This window comes from Scophthalmus maximus, chromosome 19, assembly GCF_022379125.1.
Source record: "Scophthalmus maximus strain ysfricsl-2021 chromosome 19, ASM2237912v1, whole genome shotgun sequence".
NCBI lineage: Eukaryota > Metazoa > Chordata > Actinopteri > Pleuronectiformes > Scophthalmidae > Scophthalmus > Scophthalmus maximus.
The window spans coordinates 1,555,001-1,572,500 of record NC_061533.1 but is presented as its reverse complement, the minus strand read 5'-3'; the positions used below and the strand labels follow the sequence as shown (position 1 = coordinate 1,572,500).

The window sequence follows — 17,500 nt, the reverse complement described above, 5'->3', positions numbered from 1 at the left end:
GCAGCTGTTGCAGTTGACAGCTGTTTGTCTCAGAAGATGGAAACTCCAGGAACAAACCTCCTTATTTCAGAGAGATCGATGAACGACGTGCAGCTCCAGAAGCCGGTGGAACAGAAACTTAGCTTGGACGTAACGTTCTCTGGGTCCTTATATGAGATAAAGCGAACATTACTAGAAATGTAAATATACGGCTTTGAGACGAAAGTTGCTGAGAACATCGGCAGGTATCGCAGGTTTCCTCCAGTAGCTGTCGGCAGCCAGGCAGGGTAGCAGGTAGCGCACCGCACCAACACGTGTGCGCACTTTAAGCGATTCCTCCACTGTGAAAGGAAAAAGTGATCCAGCTGAACAAGAGCTGCTTTTTTTATGACCTTTGTATAAAGATCAAAGGCAGGCTGACTTTATCGCAGCGCTCTGCACTTCCCTTTCAGGAATACAAGGCAGCAGCGACTGCAGTTTCCAATGAGAAGCAGGTGTCGGCCTGATCTGAGGAGTTTTAAGTGGCTTCATAATGATGGCTGGCCGCCTGCAGGGGCCTCCTGCGCACAGGGCACATAAAGAGCCATGGAAACACAGGACACAATAGGCCCTGTCTTCATCGCCGCCAACATCATCATCATCAAATTTCATGTGTGTGTGTGGATGACGATGATGGAAGAACCCACAACATCACATTCCAAAGCGACGTCCAGGGTCACATGAGACTACATAGAGCGAAAGTGTTTGTCGAGTTCCTCACAGAAACCCTCCACCGCCTCAATGTGGTCAATTAAAAGGTGTTCAGGACTTTGTGCAGCGACGCCAGTGAACATCACACCTGCATACGGCAAATCACACATGTGAGGCACGTGACTGACTGGACTTGAATGCAACCATGTGTGATCATGGTCTGTAGATCTGGCGGAAGGAAGGTGGATTGATCTCTGCGTTGATGGACCTTTTTTTTGCTAAGCTAGGCTAAGTAAGCCCTGGACCTATGTTTGTGCTAAGATGTCTTGTTGCTAGCTGACTGCCTTTACTTGTTGAGCCATTTTTATGGTTGTTCAGATGCTAGAAGGTGGTGAACGAGATATCTTTTCCATCTGGAAGGTATCATTCATCCATCCATGCAATCACCCATCCATCCTTTTGTCCAAGGTTGGGTAGTGGTAGGTCCAGATGTCCCTCCTCCCAACAGTCCTTTCCAGCTCCTCCTGGAGGATCCCAAGGTGTTGCCAGACCAGATGGGATACAGTAAAATCCCAGCAGCGAGTTCAGGGTCTTCCTCCAGGGTCTTCTCCCAGTTGGACCTGCCGCTCCCAAAGGATGCCTCTCCTAGAGACCTCAACTGACTCTAGGAGCAGTAGCTCTTCTCCGAATTCCTTCAGGATGCCGGAAGGTCCTAACCTGATATTTGACGGAGAGCTGAGCCACTTGTATCTGCAATGTCTTTCTTCGGCCTCAAACCAGAGCTCATGGCAATGGACGAGGGACCGAGTGAAGATCAACTGGTCAATCAAAAGCTTTGCCTTTAGGCTCAGATCTATCTTCACCACGCCATCTCCCGCTCCATCCTACCCTCACTCATGAACAAGACCCCAGAGATACTTTACTCCTTCGCTTCAGTGAAAGATGTGGAAGGTACTGTAGCCTGTTTGCTAAGTGGTTGGCTTCAGTGTTTGAAGAATTTGCTTGGGGATTTTTTTGCAATTCTTCAGGGATTAGCAGGTGGTTGCTACGATGGGTTTTTCCTCTTCTTCATTTAACAACAACAAGAACAACTTATGGACCACAAGTGTTCGATCAGTCCAGATCTGTCACATGACTCATCTCAGTGGAAAATTCTCTGATGAATTATTTCAGACATTTAGTTCATCATCTTTCTAACTTCCAAGTTTTTACGTTTGGCTCAGGTGGAAAAGTTGACAAATTAGAAAAGAGAAAATGCGATACGGGCATGTGATACATCCTCACGTCAGAACTGTGGACAAAACATTCTTATTCCACTGCCACTCGACATTAACGGCCTCCAACTTAGGAATGGTTTCAAACATGAAGCATATAAATGGGAACACAACCAGTCACTCTACCCGTCCGTCCGTCAGTCGAGCAGAACGCCGCCCCTCCTGCTGTAATAGAAGCTAATAGAAACCAGGCTGAATAAAAACACTGTAAACCACAACAGAGCCAGATTCCACATACACCAGCTGACCTCCGGCACTGAGGTCAAACAGCGAGAGGTCTGATCCGCACGAGGCGACGCTCAACGCTGCACCGCTTCACTGTAGTCTCCAGATTATCGCCTGTCAATCAAATGGGCGAGACCTGAGTTCTTAGCTCCCGTAGTTTTCTCTTTGTTTGACTTTGACAAATACAATCTTTTTTTGACATTTTACAACATTTTGCAGGTAATTCATGGATTTTGCTGAAAAAAATTCCAGAACCAGATTTAGTGGACTGATATTAATGAGTGTGTGAAATTGAGTGCGTCTTGATTGGGGGCGCATTCACACCTGCCTTGTTTGTTCCGGACCTTTTCAGTTTGGTCCAAAATCTGGTCCAACCAAAAGAAGACGTCCGGGTCCGAAACTGTGGTCATGAAAATCCAGACTTTACAGACCTACTTAATGAACTTGAATAAAACGTTTGGAGAGTGAAAGTCTCAAAGCGACCGGAGAAGTTTTAAACCCGCTGAGATGCACAGAATGTGTTTGTGGACGTGACAGTTCTCATGCGAGAGGAGATAAAAATAATCCTTACTGTGACCAAACGACGCTCACACATTCAGGACGACAACAGCGAGAAAACAGAGCGACACCAACAATTACCGCCAGGTTGGGTTTGGCTGGTCCGACTCCGGCATCAAACCACCGGAGGGGGAAAAAACACTCTTATGAAAGTTGTTGTCACCTCATGTGTAAACCACAGTGTTGTGTAAACCTGATAACTTCTGGACAAATCCTCATTGTGATGCTTATTTTAGACTCTATATCCGACATAGAGCCGAGGGTCATTTATTCCTCACACCTGAAGCCGCAGAGGTTTTTCTTTACGTTCATTGTCGATCCCTGAGTGACTCATCTCTTGGCTCAGAGCTGCTGTTGATCCGCCCTCATGAAACCTCCGCCTGCAAACAACCTCTGCTTTTGGTTTCTTTGTCTCGGCTCCGGCCAGAGACAATTACAGTGAGTGTGGTTCCTCACAAAGGTGAAGAGGAACCAAAACTAAAACAGCAAGTATCCACAATGTAGAAATTTTCCTTCATACATAACATAACTAGACTTCTGCCCCTACTGGCTGAAAAATATTAACCAAACTTTAATCAAGTGTTTCGCGTGTCAGAGTTTATTTCCAGCGTCACGGAGGCAACAGAATAATATTCTGCTAAAGTGAAACACATTGATTATTCTGGAGTTGAGTTCACACTTCTCTAACTGAAACCTCAGTTTGAACCCAGACGGAACGATTCAGCTGATCCATGTGCAGATTGGCTTCGACTTAAAGTGGAGTGGAATGATTCCAGAACCTCTGCAGAACCACCAGAGGCCCAGTCAGACACCGGATACACCGGTGGCTTTAGGATGTGGCATGAACTGGAAGCTGGATGTCGTCTACGCTACAGGAGTCCGTGAGGGGAGCGCTCTGCACCACTGCTGCCCTCTGCTGGTTATATGTTCTGTACCCTGCACAGACAGAACTGGAGTGGATTGCAACAGTTACAACAGCTGGAACGGACTGTTTCATTCAGTTCATAACTGAACACAGTTTTCATTAAGCACAGCGCCTGTAAATACACGAGGGAGGCGGAGACGATGGGACAAAGGTGAATCACCGACATTAGGGACAAGAGCAGATAATCACGAGGACGGGAAACACAAGAAAACCTAAAAGAGACCGACAAGAGAAACAGGTGAAACAGGAAGTGGACAGAAAAATCACACACATAAATCAGGGAATGACATAAAGAAAAACCAAAAGTCTTTTCGGAGTTCGCAAGAGTTTGCGACCCCGGCGGATCGTGACGTCAGTAACTTGTCCGAGACATTCAGCATGTTGTTGAGGCACTTCATCAGATGGAAATACACATTCTTTTACAAAAATCTGTCTGACATATTTTATATCTCCGGAAACTTTAAGGAATAACTGATCTGACGTCAGGTACATGACGATGGAGCCACAGGAGCTGGGATAAGTGAAAGTGTCCTACATCAACAGATCTAATAAAAAAAAAAATCAAAGAGGAAATTCTTCTTAATAAGACACAGTTTTGTCTTTTCAGTTTGACAATTTTTTTTACTGTTTATTATAAGAAAATCAAACAGAGACATGAGAGGGTACAGAGTGAAAGTGACTTGGGGCGACAGAACGCAAAGTTCCCGACTCCCAATATATTAATATACACAGCTACTAGCCTATGTACAATATATATATGTCTGAAACAATACTGGAGACGAGACAGAGGATCAGACAGTGAGGACGAGAGACTCCTGTCGGAAGAAAACAGAAAAACAAACCCAGCACCTTTCCAGAACAGAACTAATCAAGAGAAAAATAGCTAGAATAAATTCTAATAGATAATCAATTATCAATAACAAATATCACCACACCTCATCTGCATTCACACACTGAGATATTACAGATCACTTCTTACACTACACGGTCAAACTCAAAGAGGCGTCTCGCGCTCGAACTGCGACCAGAACGAAACGCACAGGGCTCACTGCAGCAAAGCACTCTGGGAGATTGAGTTCAGTGGTTTCCTCAACGTCCTGCACGTTCTGCTCCTCCCCCTCGTCGAGGCACATGAACTCTGGTGAACCACTTTAAGCCCAGTTAGCTCCCAGTGCTCAACGGAATGTCGAAAAAATATTGTCATTCACAAAACTCTTATCTTTTAAACACACACACCCACAAATTCATAGAAATGAAATGTTAAAGATACAGTACAGATAATAAAAAACTCCTGTAAAAACAAAAACACAGAAAGAAGCACTGGACATCTTTGATCGTCCTCTCCGTTTCCTGTAAAGATGATTGTGGTTTTATGGATTTTTTTTTACATTTTGTACAATTAACACAATTTCAAGCCACTTTTTTTTTTATAATTACAGGATCACAAAAATTGCCCTGGCGTGAACTTAGCGACTAAAAAATTTGAAGATTGGGACGTAAAAATTTGGATTTTTTACTTTGAATGAAAATTTGCTTTAGGAAATTACCACATTTTTATTGATGATGGTGTCGACAGTGGAGATATTTCAGCCTTTAGCTCAGATCACATCAAACAGCGCAATGTAACTTATCCACGTCAGTGTAAAATGGCTGCCACTAAGGTTGGTGACAAATGTGCCCGGACTGCACCACACGCAGCGACGGCGGCGGTCACACGGCGACTACGTTGCGTTCCATTTCCTGATGTAGTAGGTATGGAGTATCGGTAGAGTAGCGCGATTCAACGGCCACAGATTCCTGACCTTGATAAAAATGCGTTGGCACTGTGTCATATTTAAGGAGGTCGATCGTGCTCCGGTTTCGTGAGCAGACAGCTAACATGCTAGCTCTCCACGTTAGCTGGCTTGCTAATGCTAATAAAGTCAGTGGACGACTCAGCTGTTTGTCCTCGTGCGCTCACTGGAGATTCCAGCCGCCAACAGAACAAAAATGTAAGAACGTCACCTAGCAAGAAAAGACAACTATGTATTCAGCTAGTTGGCGCGAACTTCTGTTGAAAGATTCACGCAAGCTAACTACCTTGTTTAAGCAACTGGCACGGTCAGGATTCTATCGCAAAATGACCACCACAGTTTGAGTTGACTGGTGAATATTATAATCTAAATTTAAACAGTTTGTGACTTAAGGATCTGTGGCTAGCTGGCGAACCTAAACCAATTCAATCTAAAACAAGATCCTTACTCGATCCAGGCAGACCAATAAAGGCTGATGGACACAAAGGTGAATGGAGACTTTGACGTTACATCTTTCTATGACATACTTTGATCCTCACTATCAGAACCCGAGTTGGTCCTGTTGCGTGACTTCCCTCTGGCAGGCGAATGTGAGGCACTTCCACCAGTTTGAAGATATTGTTTCTGTGATGATTTGATTCACTTCACGAGGATGAGTTTTATGATTTTATTAGAAATGTTTCAATTATTTTAACAATCTTTGTTCCTCCGTCCTTCCTTTGGCAACAAAAAAGTAACAACTCCTTTTTTATTCTACTTTGGTTGAATATGTTATTCTACCACAAACTACCCACAGTTCCTCACTGACCGACTCTCAGTCCGTGAACCACACAGGTTTTTCATCGCAGCGGTTTGGCCGCTGGACGACATTCACATCCACCAACACGTCCAAACACGTGAAGTACAATAAACACAAGAACAAAATAAAATAGAATAAAAATCTTAACAAATAAAATCCTACACTACAACTTCACCCTAACCCTAGCTCAGCTCCAGTGTGGGTTAATATATGACCATGAATAACTGAGACACAGACACAGTGCTTTACAACAATAATAATAATAATAATAATAATAATAATAATAATAATAATAAAAACCACAGGGACAGGAGAAACTACCAGGACTGAAGCATTGGTCCAGAGAGGAAAAACATTAAGTTTACGGCACCTTTGGCACCAACATCAAAAGAAGTTATGTCAAAAGTCTGACGAGACATTTTGGTCGAAGAAGCTTTAAGAGATGGTGAAACAGGCATTAACATTAAAAAGCTTAAGAAAATCTTTGTCCACTAACTGAAAGGTTCTGATCTCGTGAAATGTTTCTCCTCTGAGTTGACCAGCCTTTTACCTCCTCCCACCTCCATCTTGTCTCTCAGAATAGTCTGCTGTTATTCCCACAGAGCGAACCAACCTTCGGACCACAGCTGTGCCAGTTCCCCCGGACAATGACCTGCTCTCGTAAAAAACCCAACACCAGTCCTCTGTCGTCTCATGTCAGTCCGTCGTCTTCCAGGAGTCCAGAGATGGACCAAATGCGTTGCAGAGGAAAAGCCAGAATGGTACATCCCAGCCGCCTCGACTCACTGGTTGACGTGGGGCCTCAGGGCTTGGTACAGTCCCTCGAAGGACGGTCGGTTGGGGATGTCTCGACTCCAACAGCGCATCATCAGCTCGAAGAGAGAAGGTGGGCAGAGTGGAGGGGCGTACAGAAAAATCTGAGAGAGAAAATACGAGAGACGATAAAACCTTCCTCAGGTACGTGAACTTTGTCAAGGTGATCTCAGTAAACACAGCGTCCAGTGAAAGTAGATGAACAAGATTAACACCTGCTTTTAGAAGAATGAAACACCAGAACCGTACTGAGCTCTATTCTCTGTGGGCGTGTTCGATTCGTCTCACCTGTCTGCCCTGGTTCCTGAAGAACTCGCCAGTGTTCTCGATGACCTGCTCGTCGGACAGCAGGCTGTACGGCTGCTCCTTGCACAGAGTGAAGATCTCCCACAGCGTCACGCCGAACGCCCACACGTCACTGGCCGTGGTGAACTTACCCTGAGGAGGAGGAGGCGACATGAAGATGAAAATACTGTAGAAGTGGAATCATTACATTTCATGATAAGACTCCAGGTCCAAAAGCTTTTTTTTGTGAATCTTGATATTCTTCAGCAAAGACAAACTTTAGGCAAAATCTAAAGTTTAACCCTTTCTAACCGTAAAGTGGTCAAATGCATATTAGTCTGGGACCTCTCAGTTCATTTTTCGATTTCCAAGAGGTGTTAACAACGGACACAGACCACAATGCGTCCGGTCGCCATTAGATAGACCTACAACCAGTAGTCATCAAAACCATGGGACGTCTGTTGACTGAAGGGTTGAGCGAAAATCATTTCCCAAAGGAGGAGATCCAGACCGTGAGTCTGGCAGAGAAAATGAAATGAGCTCCCAGAATTCATCTGGGTCCCATCGACCCAAGGGACCTGATTCCAAAAGATCATGTTGGTCTTTAGTTGCCACGATGGACCAAAATCAAGAACCTGAGGTTCAACACTTCATTTCTTACTGCTCATAAATACCAGGTGAAGATGTCGTCTATTTCTTTAGCTCCGTCTTTCGTTAACTCACAAGCAGGATGCTCTCCCAGGCCATCCATCGTATGGGCAGCACCGCCCGGCCCTGGATGCGGTAGTAGTCGCTGCTGTACAGGTTTCGGCTCATCCCGAAGTCCGCGATCTTGATGGTGAGGCGTCGGTCCAGCAGGCAGTTCCTCGTCGCCAGGTCCCGGTGCACGAAGTTCAAGGACGCCAGGTACGTCATCCCCGACGAGATCTGCACCGACATGTGGAGGAGGTCGGACAGGCTGGAGGGAAGAGATGGGGAGGAAGAAGAGGAGATTTTTGGAAAGGAAAGGTTAAGAAAGTAATAATAATTGAGTAGATGGTTTGAAATGTTGAAACGACATGAAGAGTGACTGCTGGTAGGAAGGCAGCACGTACTGTAACAAACGGTATTAAAATGTGTATTAACCTGACTGAAGGGATGTTGTTGGCGTGCGTCAGCGTGCTCTCGATCTCCCGCTGCGACAGGAACATGTTAAGGTCTCCGTTCTCCATGTACTCGGTCACCATGCACAGCGGGTCGGACGACACGCACACGCACAACAGCCGGATGATGTTGGGGTCGTTCAGACGAGACATGATCTTTATTTCCTTCAGGAAGTCGTTCCTGAGGGAAGAAAACGAGCGAGGACACGTTTTCAGAGTCACATTTCAAAAGTGTCCTAGCCAAGAATCTAATCCTCAGTGTTGTGGAGGATGTAGGGGTCTTGATTCCCACGTTGGGGACCACAGGATTCGGATCGTCCTTCCGATCGTCTTATCCTACCTCCTATTCCTAGACCTCAGTGGAAAAAAACATCATGAGCTCAAGGAAAGGTGTAAAGGAGGATTGTGGACAACGCAGTGAAACATATTTATTCATTACCAAGGTTGGAATAGAAATAAAGTGGAACACAAGCTGGTTCCATGTTGTGGTTCTAGTTTACACAAATCACAACAACGCTAAATGAGCCGCTGGCAGCTGCCGGAGCCGCTCACAGGTACCTGGCTTGGCTGGTGGCGTCGGCCCTCAGCTGTTTAACAGCCACAAGCACCGAGCGGCCGTCCCTGTCGGGGAGCGGCGCCCCCTCCCCAAGGAATTCTGGGAGTCCCTCGGCCTCACACAGGTGGACCTGCAGGAGATTAATACAAATTTGGTTCACATCCTGAAAAATCCAATCCACCCATCCACCTCCATTCTTAAGAAACCAGGAAAACCTCCGCGAGCATCACCCACCCTTCCCCCCGCTCACCTCTCCGAACTGACCCTCGCCCAGCTTCTCCCGGAAGATCAGCTGTTGCCGCGGGAACTCGGCGGCGGAGATGTCCTTCCTGGTGAGGGAGTCCACGGTGAGGGCGGGGACGGCGTACATGTTGCTGCCGGTGACGCCCTGCAGACGCACGATGTCCGTCTCGGCGTAGTGCGGCGCGCTGTTGTGGAAGCACTGGTGCGGCGTGCACTGGGTGACGTCCGGCTCGGCGTAGCCGCCGCCGCACGCTGGTGGAGAGAGACACACTGTGAGTTTTTATGAATATTAACTTCCTACAAAGGAACTCAACAAATTCTGACCATGAATTTTTCATTTGAATCCAGTTTTATCACTGAGTACCACTTTTTTTTTTGATTATCGGAATATTCAAAAACTAAGAAGCTGTTTTTCAATTAAAACCCTTTTCACCCACTATCTAAAGACAACAAACTAGTTATTTTTCATGACATCTTCTCCTGTAAATTAACATTTAATTCATCTCATAGATTATTGTCTCACATATTTTTGGACATCAATGGAGTTTATGTTTCTGAAATACATGTTGAAAGTAGAACTGCAGCCTCAGATAATCCAGGAAAAGAGGAACACGCATGAACAGAGTTTCAGTTCAGAGACTAAACCGGAACGATTCTGGAGAAATGTGTGACGTGTTCGCCGCTGAAATAAAGGACTTCATATTCATCAAATCCATCCTCGGAATAAAATCAGGCATATTCAGAGGACTGATATCTATGAGTTTGTACAATTTGAAAAATGTAATTTCATGAAAAGACTGTTGTTGGTTTCGAGAAAGTTTGGTGGCGTCACCATGACAACAGGCGAGGAAAAAAACTGCCGGCAAAATAATTCACTGCTTTATCCAAAGACAGAACGATTTGAAAGTTATTCATAAATACTGGTTTTCTTAAGACGACGATATTTGTTGACTCGTTACGATAGGGAGATAATCAACTTGTGATCTTAAGAAGTGACGTCCACGTCCGCCTTCAGCTGCTGTGGTTCAAACACATTCATCAGGACCACACATAATGGACTTCATCGACAGCAGAATGACAACAGGGAAGAAGAAGCATCCTTTAAATGTGTGAGGTCACATCTCTCTGCCCTTACCGCGCAGCCAGCCTGGCGTCATGTGACAGGGAGTCAGCAGCAGGAGGTCAGAGAGGGTTACCGAGGAGGAGAGCTGGAGGAAGAGGAGGAGGATGAAGAGAAAGAGAGACAGGGAGGGAAAGGAATGAGTGAGCATGCAGATTCACAGCATCGTGGAGGAGAATGTGAAAGAAGAGAAGAAAAGACAAGCGACTCATGCAACACGTTCAGGAAGAGATTCAACGAGGGACGGGGGGGAAGGTTTATCCTGCTGCACACGTGTGAGGAAGATGAAAGAGCCACCAGGGGGCAGACTGCAGCAGCTTGTCTCAGCTCGGATGAAACAACACGAGACGAGTCGAGTCCAAACACGTCGACATTTTCAAGTCTTCACTCATTCAGAAGAACTTCAGCCAAGAGGTTTGAGAACGTGACGGGTTGAGAACATGTGACGTTAGAGAACATGTGACGTTAGAGACCATGTGACGTTAGAGAACATGTGACGTTAGAGGACATGTGACGGTTTGAGAACGTGACGTTAGAGAACATGTGACGTAAGAGAACATGTGACGTTTGAGAACATGTGACGTTAGAGAACATGTGACGTTAGAGAACATGTGACGTTAGAGGACGTGACGGGTTGAGAACATGTGACGTTAGAGAACATGTGACGTTTGAGAACATGTGACGTTAGAGAACATGTGGCGTTTGAGAACATGTGACGTTAGAGAACATGTGGCGTTTGAGAACATGTGGACGTTAGAGAACATGTAAGAGTTTGAGAACATGTAAGAGTTTGAGAACATGTGACGTTAGAGAACATGTAAGAGTTTGAGAACATGTGACGTTAGAGAACATGTAAGAGTTTGAGAACGTTGCGTGGCGTTTGAGAACATGTGGCGTTTGAGAACATGTGACGTTTGAGAACATGTGACGTTTGAGAACATGTGACGTTAGAGAACATGTAAGAGTTTGAGAACATGTGGCGTTTGAGAACATGTGACGTTTGAGAACATGTGACGTTAGAGAACATGTAAGAGTTTGAGAACATGTGGATGTTTGAGAACATGTGACGTTAGAGAACATGTGGCGTTTGAGAACATGTGGACGTTAGAGAACATGTGGACGTTAGAGAACATGTAAGAGTTTGAGAACATGTAAGAGTTTGAGAACATGTGACGTTAGAGAACATGTAAGAGTTTGAGAACGTTGCGTGGCGTTTGAGAACATGTGGCGTTTGAGAACATGTGGCGTTTGAGAACATGTGACGTTTGAGAACATGTGACGTTTGAGAACATGTGGCGTTTGAGAACATGGACGTTTGAGAACATGTGGCGTTAGAGAACATGTGGCGTTTGAGAACATGTGACGTTTGAGAACATGTGACGTTAGAGAACATGTAAGAGTTTGAGAACATGTGGATGTTTGAGAACATGTGACGTTTGAGAACATGTGGATGTTTGAGAACATGTGACGTTAGAGAACATGTGACGTTTGAGAACATGTGACGTTTGAGAACATGTGACGTTAGAGAACATGTGGATGTTTGAGAACATGTGACGTTTGAGTTGAACTATTTATGTTTTTTATTTCTCAAATCACTTGATGGAAGGAACAATCAAACTCCCGTCTCCCGCCCGCAGGGCGAGCGTTCACCTGAGGCCTCGGCGCTCTGCGACAGCTCCGGCAGCTTGTTCCTCAGCTCCGCCGGGTTCTGGTACTGAGGGTCCAACAGGAAAACCCTCTCGTAGTGAGGGTCAGAGTTGACGGGTCCTGAGGAGACAACACAACATTGCAAAACATCTGTCGGGAAACACGACACGGGATAAAGTCAGTTCTTCTCATGTAGAATCAATCTGTGTTCCAGTGCTGAAGAGTACCTGCAGGGCCGTGTGCGGAGCGGGGGGGCACGGGGGGCGTCTGCAGGATGATGGTGTCGCTGCAGGACGACAGTCGCACCGTCACCTCCTCGTCGAGGATCCGACGTGGAGCCTGGAGACGGAACCAGACTATTCTTTTAGCTTTAAGCAAACAAAAGCATCTAAATCATATCACGACATTATTCATATGCTGTGACGTGTCGGGGGTCTGACGCTCGGTCGCTTCTCGTCCACGATGGAACCGAAGCTCTCGACTAAAGACGGAAAACGAATCCCAGAGGCGAAAGTATCAAATCTCACAGTTCATCCTCCCGACACTTTAGTTCTCTGGTCCGTGATGAACATTGCGCCCCCACAGAGACGATGTGCAGCCCCCCGACTCCGATGGTTTGATACCGAACAGCTGTTCACATCTGCTGCTTCAAACAGACTCAGATCCAACATGTGGCTCGAGACCGACAACAATGGAAGAGTCCAGAGAATCCACCAGAACAATGTGCAGCAAACTGGAACCAGAGGCTGGAAATCCTCATGGATACAGAAACATTCTCACGACGGAGATTAATTCAGAAGTTTTGTTCCTGCTCCTGTTTGTTGGTTTGTTGGTTCGTCAGCAGGATGAAAAGCTCCTGAACAGATTTACAGTGAACTTGGTGGGAAGATGAAACATGGAGCAAGAAAGAATCCATGGCGGACATGTTCTTTTTCAGGACGCTTCCACACCGACCCTGTTTGGTTCCGGAACTTCAGACTTTCCAGTTTGGTCCGAAACCAAAAACTGCAGGTGGAAAAGTTTCCCCGGACCAAGTTCCAAAACCAACGGACCAAAGTCTGGACCAGAAGCGTCGGTCGGGGCCCGGATCAATCTGATCCATGGTTCGGTTCGTGAGCAGCGTGAAAACTACTTTTTTGGACGGTTCAGACCGGTTCCAGGAAGTTGAGGCAGCGAGCTACAGTATCATAGAAGAAGAAAAAGAACCTTGCAGGACTGAAGGATGCGGCCTCTGAAGGAGGCGTCCTCTGAAGGAGGCGGCCTCTGAAGGAGGCGGCGTCTGAAGGAGGCGGCGTCTGAAGGAGGCGTCCTCTGAAGGAGGCCTCCTCTGAAGGAGGCCTCCTCTGAAGGAGGCGGCCTCTGAAGGAGGCCTCCTCTGAAGGAGGCGGCGTCTGAAGGACGTGTCCTCTGAAGGAGGCGTCCTCTGAAGGAGGCGGCCTCTGAAGGACGCGGCCTCTGAAGGACGTGTCCTCTGAAGGAGGCGGCGTCTGAAGGAGGCGGCGTCTGAAGGAGGCGTCCTCTGAAGGAGGTCTCCTCTGAAGGAGGTCTCCTCTGAAGGAGGCGTCCTCTGAAGGAGGCGTCCTCTGAAGGAGGCGGCCTCTGAAGGAGGCGTCCTCTGAAGGAGGCGGCCTCTGAAGGAGGCGGCCTCTGAAGGAGGCGGTGTCTGAAGGAGGCCTCCTCTGAAGGAGGCGTCCTCCTCGTCCATGACGACACACGGTTCGTCACACGGTTCGTCACACGTTTTGTCACACGGTTCGTCACACGACCCCGACGTTCAAATAGACCCTGAACGGACCTGGTGAATCTTCCCGAGGTTTGTCTCCTCACCTTCTCCAGCACCTTGCAGACATACTGACACCAGAGGATGAGGAAGATGATGATGACCAACAGCAGGATGATGGTCACCAGGCAGCCAATCAGAATGGGCGTGTTGGCGTCGTCGGGCGGATCGCTGGCAGACGGATCGACTGCAAAGGGACGTAAAGATGACGAGGGAACGTTTTCAAGATACTGTAACTTTTATTTCATAGGTCAAAGGTCACACCTGTCATCGGTGTGGTCGCCACGCTCGTTCGCTCGGTGGCTGGAGGTGAAGTCCCCACCAGGGTGATCTGGGTCGGGAGAACGGTGTCCTCTGAGGGACAAATAACAAGATGTCATTCCGTTTTCCTAGCAGATATGATGTGTGTGCGTGTGCGTGTGTGTCTGTTACCCGACTGAAAGGAGATCTCGCTGACCATCATCCAGACGTCGGCGAAGTAAAAGCGGCAGCGGAGGGATTTGGCGGCGCGGCGGTTCAGCGGCACGGTGACGTAGCGGGCACTTGGGTTCCGGTCGTCGAGCACCGTCTTGAACGCCACAGGCTCGGCCTCCCAGCCGGCGATGAGGCGGGGCTTGAACCAACAGGAGACGGAGGAGAAGATCTTCACGCCGCGCGAGAACATGTTGTTACTGTGAACCTGGATGGACGGGAGCGATCACAGACAGAGGAAGGTTGACTCTGGTTCATGAAAACATTAGCGCTGCTGATGCTGACGTTGGCGATGTAGCGATAGCAGGAACATGCGTCCGACACCAGGAAGTAAACGGAGGAGCGAACCTTCATGGACGTGAAGTTCCTCTGCCGGTCGAACACGAACTCCATCTCCACGTATCCCAGAGTTCCCAGCGAGTCGTTCCTCCAGCCCAGGTAGTCGTAGCCCGGCCACACGTGGTACTGACGCGTCAGCAGGAAGTCGTCCAGGCCGATCACGCCGTCCGTCAGCTGACCCAGCCCGCCCAGCAGCCTCCTATTGGACGAAACACGGGCTGTCACTCACACATACTGCACTTCTCAAGGGAAAAGGGAAACGGGTGAAGTGTGTGCGAGCGACTCGCCTCCTTTCGTGTGCGCCGTCATACGTGGAGTCATTGAGGCTGGCGATGGGATAACCGGGCGGCATCATGAGCTGACCCTCCGGGGCGCCGTAGGAGATCAGGCCATCTGCAGGGGGGGGGGCGGGGTTAAGGGGCAGGACGTCAAGGTTTATTGTCCCACAGCAACATACACAGTTCAGATCAGATGTTTTCATTCATTAGTTCCCAGAAAGGTTGATAAACTGTAATAGAATCTAACTGTAATAGATTTGGATAATTAAAAGTTTTTAGCGTGATTTAGTTTTGTTGCACGACAGTTGAATAATATTTGTCGAATCCCTCTCATATTTCGTGTCGCCTTCTCAGACTGAGGCGTAAACATACTATAATATCCGCAGACAGTTATTAACAGTGTGTGTGTGTGAGTGTGTGCGTGCGTCCCACCGTCCCACGGACAGCCGTACAGCTCCACCCTCATGCAGACCGTGGTCGACAGCCTGGTGACGGGGATCAGGCGGACATGGCGGGTGATGACCGGCGGGTGAAGGTCGTTGATGACGGAGGTGTAGGCGTTCTTGTTGCCCTCCATCACCTGGTGACAGACATCGGGGTCAGAGGTCAGCGTCGGTCAGTAACACGCGGCTCACACAGAGTCACTGCGATACCATGTCAGAACTTTATCTCTCACGGAAATCTCTGTTCCTGAAAAGTCTGGAATGCAATTATTTTTTCTGAAGAACATCAACGTCACCAGTAACACGTCACCAGTAACACGTCACCAGTAACACGTCACATGTAACATGGCCGCCTACCCGCTCGTCTGGCTGACGAGAATGGTACAGAAAAACCGACGCCACTGTTACAGCGGAGTTCACAGCTGGTGAGGAAGCTCTAGGGCAGTTTGACCAATCAGAGACAGGCTGGGCTTTTTTGGGAGGCGGGGCCAAGAGCTAGAACAAGAACTTCTGCCTTGTGGCCGTTTGCCTCCGACAAGTCACGTTTCAGGGAAGGTTTTCACTTCCTTTAACTGTGTTTTATGACAAATATCATGATCATCAATTGTTTATGATTTCAGATTTTCTTTTATTCATTCATTTTTCCCACAGGAACTAGAAAGGATATGCTGAGTGACATGATGATGTCACATGGAAGATGACCTGTGACCTTCAGGTTATGACATGTCATCACCTCATTATATTTTATGCTACTGTTCTGAATATGAAAAGAGATTAAACATTTTCTTTAAAGCAGGAAATCTGTGCTGGTTCTGGGAAGATAAAAAACAAATTGTCATTTTCTTTTCCTTCACTTCCTCTTTCCTCCCATTCTTCTCTCCATCGCCTCGTTTCCTCTTCCGTTCTTTCTGCGGCTTCCTGCCTCTCTCTCTCCCTCTCTCCCTCTCAGCAGGTCACGACCCCCGAGCCCCTGCGGGTGGACCCCGTGCGTCTCGCTCTCGGCTCACCGTGTTCCCCAGCCGGTTCCTCCAGGACTTCCACAGCAGCCCGTCCCGGCTGTAGTTGAGGCGGTACGCCCGCGCGTACTCGTTCCCGGAGCTTCGGGCGTACCGACCCTGCGTGCCGACCACGGTCAGGAAGGTCAGCCGGCCCAGGTCCACCTGAGGTCACAAGGTCACCAGGTTTGATCTTTTGATTCAATAAATCATTTCTGTTTCTTTAAATAATCAAAAAGACAAAGACAAAAGTCTTTCAAACGTTTCTTTTTTCAAGCGTATGACGTTTTTGCTTTTATTTAATAATCATAATTTTTCACAGGAAGCTGCAGAGGTCAAAGGGTAAGTAAGGGTCACGAACCTGCAGGTACTGACTGTCTGATGGCTCCAGCTGACCCTCGGGACACCAGGCGCCCTCGCCCTCCTCCCGGTTCAGCCTGCAGACACGCACACACACACACACAGAGTTCAAACTTGCGAGAATGGCGGCAGAGGAACAAGGAGGCGTAATTTCCACGTGGCATGAAACGGGCTGAACGGACAGCTGCCATTTTAAAATCAATTGACTTTAAAGAAAAGCTGCGACAGTCGTGGTCGACGATCGAACGGCGGCCATGTTTGATTTGAGACGACATTCCAAGTTGAAATATACAGTATATCATTTTAAAAATTATATATATATATCTAAATATCCAACAGCATCACACTGACCTGGCGTACTGCGGTCCTGTGGTCTCGTACCATTGGCTGGATGCTGTGATGTCATCGTCTCTAATCCGTCCATCCTCCATGCCCAAAGCATAGCGACAATGTGCTGAAGACACACACACACACACACACACACACACACACAGAGACAGGGCGAAGTGTGAGGATTGAAACAGGTTGAATCTTGGAGTGTGTGTGTGTGTGTGTGTGTGTGTGTGTGTGTGTTTACTGGGGTCGATCTGGCCGACGGCTGCTGTGGCTTGAAGGATCAGCAGCAGGAAGAGGTGCATGATGGTCCGCCGATCACACCAACACACACGCTACATCTCTGAGAGAGAGACAGAAAGAGAGAGAGAGAGAGAGAGAGAGAGACAGACAGAGAGAGAGACACAGAGAGAGAGAGAGAGAGACAGAGAGAGAGAGAGAGAGACAGAGAG

General features: G+C 47.6%; 2 protein-coding genes and 1 long non-coding RNA gene across 3 annotated transcripts in view; 1 reads left to right on the top strand and 2 right to left on the bottom strand.

Annotated features, from left to right (window-relative positions):
* Positions 1–5,945, bottom strand: part of LOC118313937 (protein-lysine 6-oxidase-like) — a 13,868-nt gene extending 7,923 nt beyond the window's left edge. Inside the window, exon 1 of the mRNA XM_035639932.2 lies at positions 1–5,945. This exon is cut by the window's left edge and continues 880 nt beyond it. The gene's annotated coding sequence lies outside the window, so the exon portion shown is untranslated.
* Positions 5,946–6,097: 152 nt separating this feature from the next.
* Positions 6,098–17,500, bottom strand: part of ddr2l (discoidin domain receptor family, member 2, like) — a 20,543-nt gene continuing 9,140 nt past the window's right edge. The window contains 20 exon segments of the mRNA XM_047329042.1: positions 6,098–7,160; positions 7,345–7,494; positions 8,065–8,299; positions 8,467–8,664; positions 9,042–9,169; positions 9,290–9,534; positions 10,418–10,467; positions 10,469–10,490; positions 12,053–12,169; positions 12,277–12,388; positions 13,877–14,016; positions 14,094–14,183; positions 14,262–14,508; positions 14,649–14,838; positions 14,927–15,032; positions 15,350–15,497; positions 16,368–16,520; positions 16,717–16,792; positions 17,067–17,169; positions 17,293–17,391. Of these exon segments, the coding sequence (XP_047184998.1) occupies positions 7,026–7,160; positions 7,345–7,494; positions 8,065–8,299; positions 8,467–8,664; positions 9,042–9,169; positions 9,290–9,534; positions 10,418–10,467; positions 10,469–10,490; positions 12,053–12,169; positions 12,277–12,388; positions 13,877–14,016; positions 14,094–14,183; positions 14,262–14,508; positions 14,649–14,838; positions 14,927–15,032; positions 15,350–15,497; positions 16,368–16,520; positions 16,717–16,792; positions 17,067–17,169; positions 17,293–17,353 (2,706 nt within the window). The 5' untranslated portion in view covers positions 17,354–17,391 and the 3' untranslated portion in view covers positions 6,098–7,025.
* The window catches only part of LOC118313938, a 13,777-nt gene continuing 6,814 nt past the window's right edge, over positions 10,538–17,500 (top strand). The window contains exons 1-4 of the long non-coding RNA XR_004794545.2: positions 10,538–10,816; positions 16,012–16,075; positions 16,313–16,541; positions 16,678–16,697. This is a non-coding gene — a long non-coding RNA (uncharacterized LOC118313938). The remainder of the gene's footprint in view (positions 10,817–16,011; positions 16,076–16,312; positions 16,542–16,677; positions 16,698–17,500) is intronic.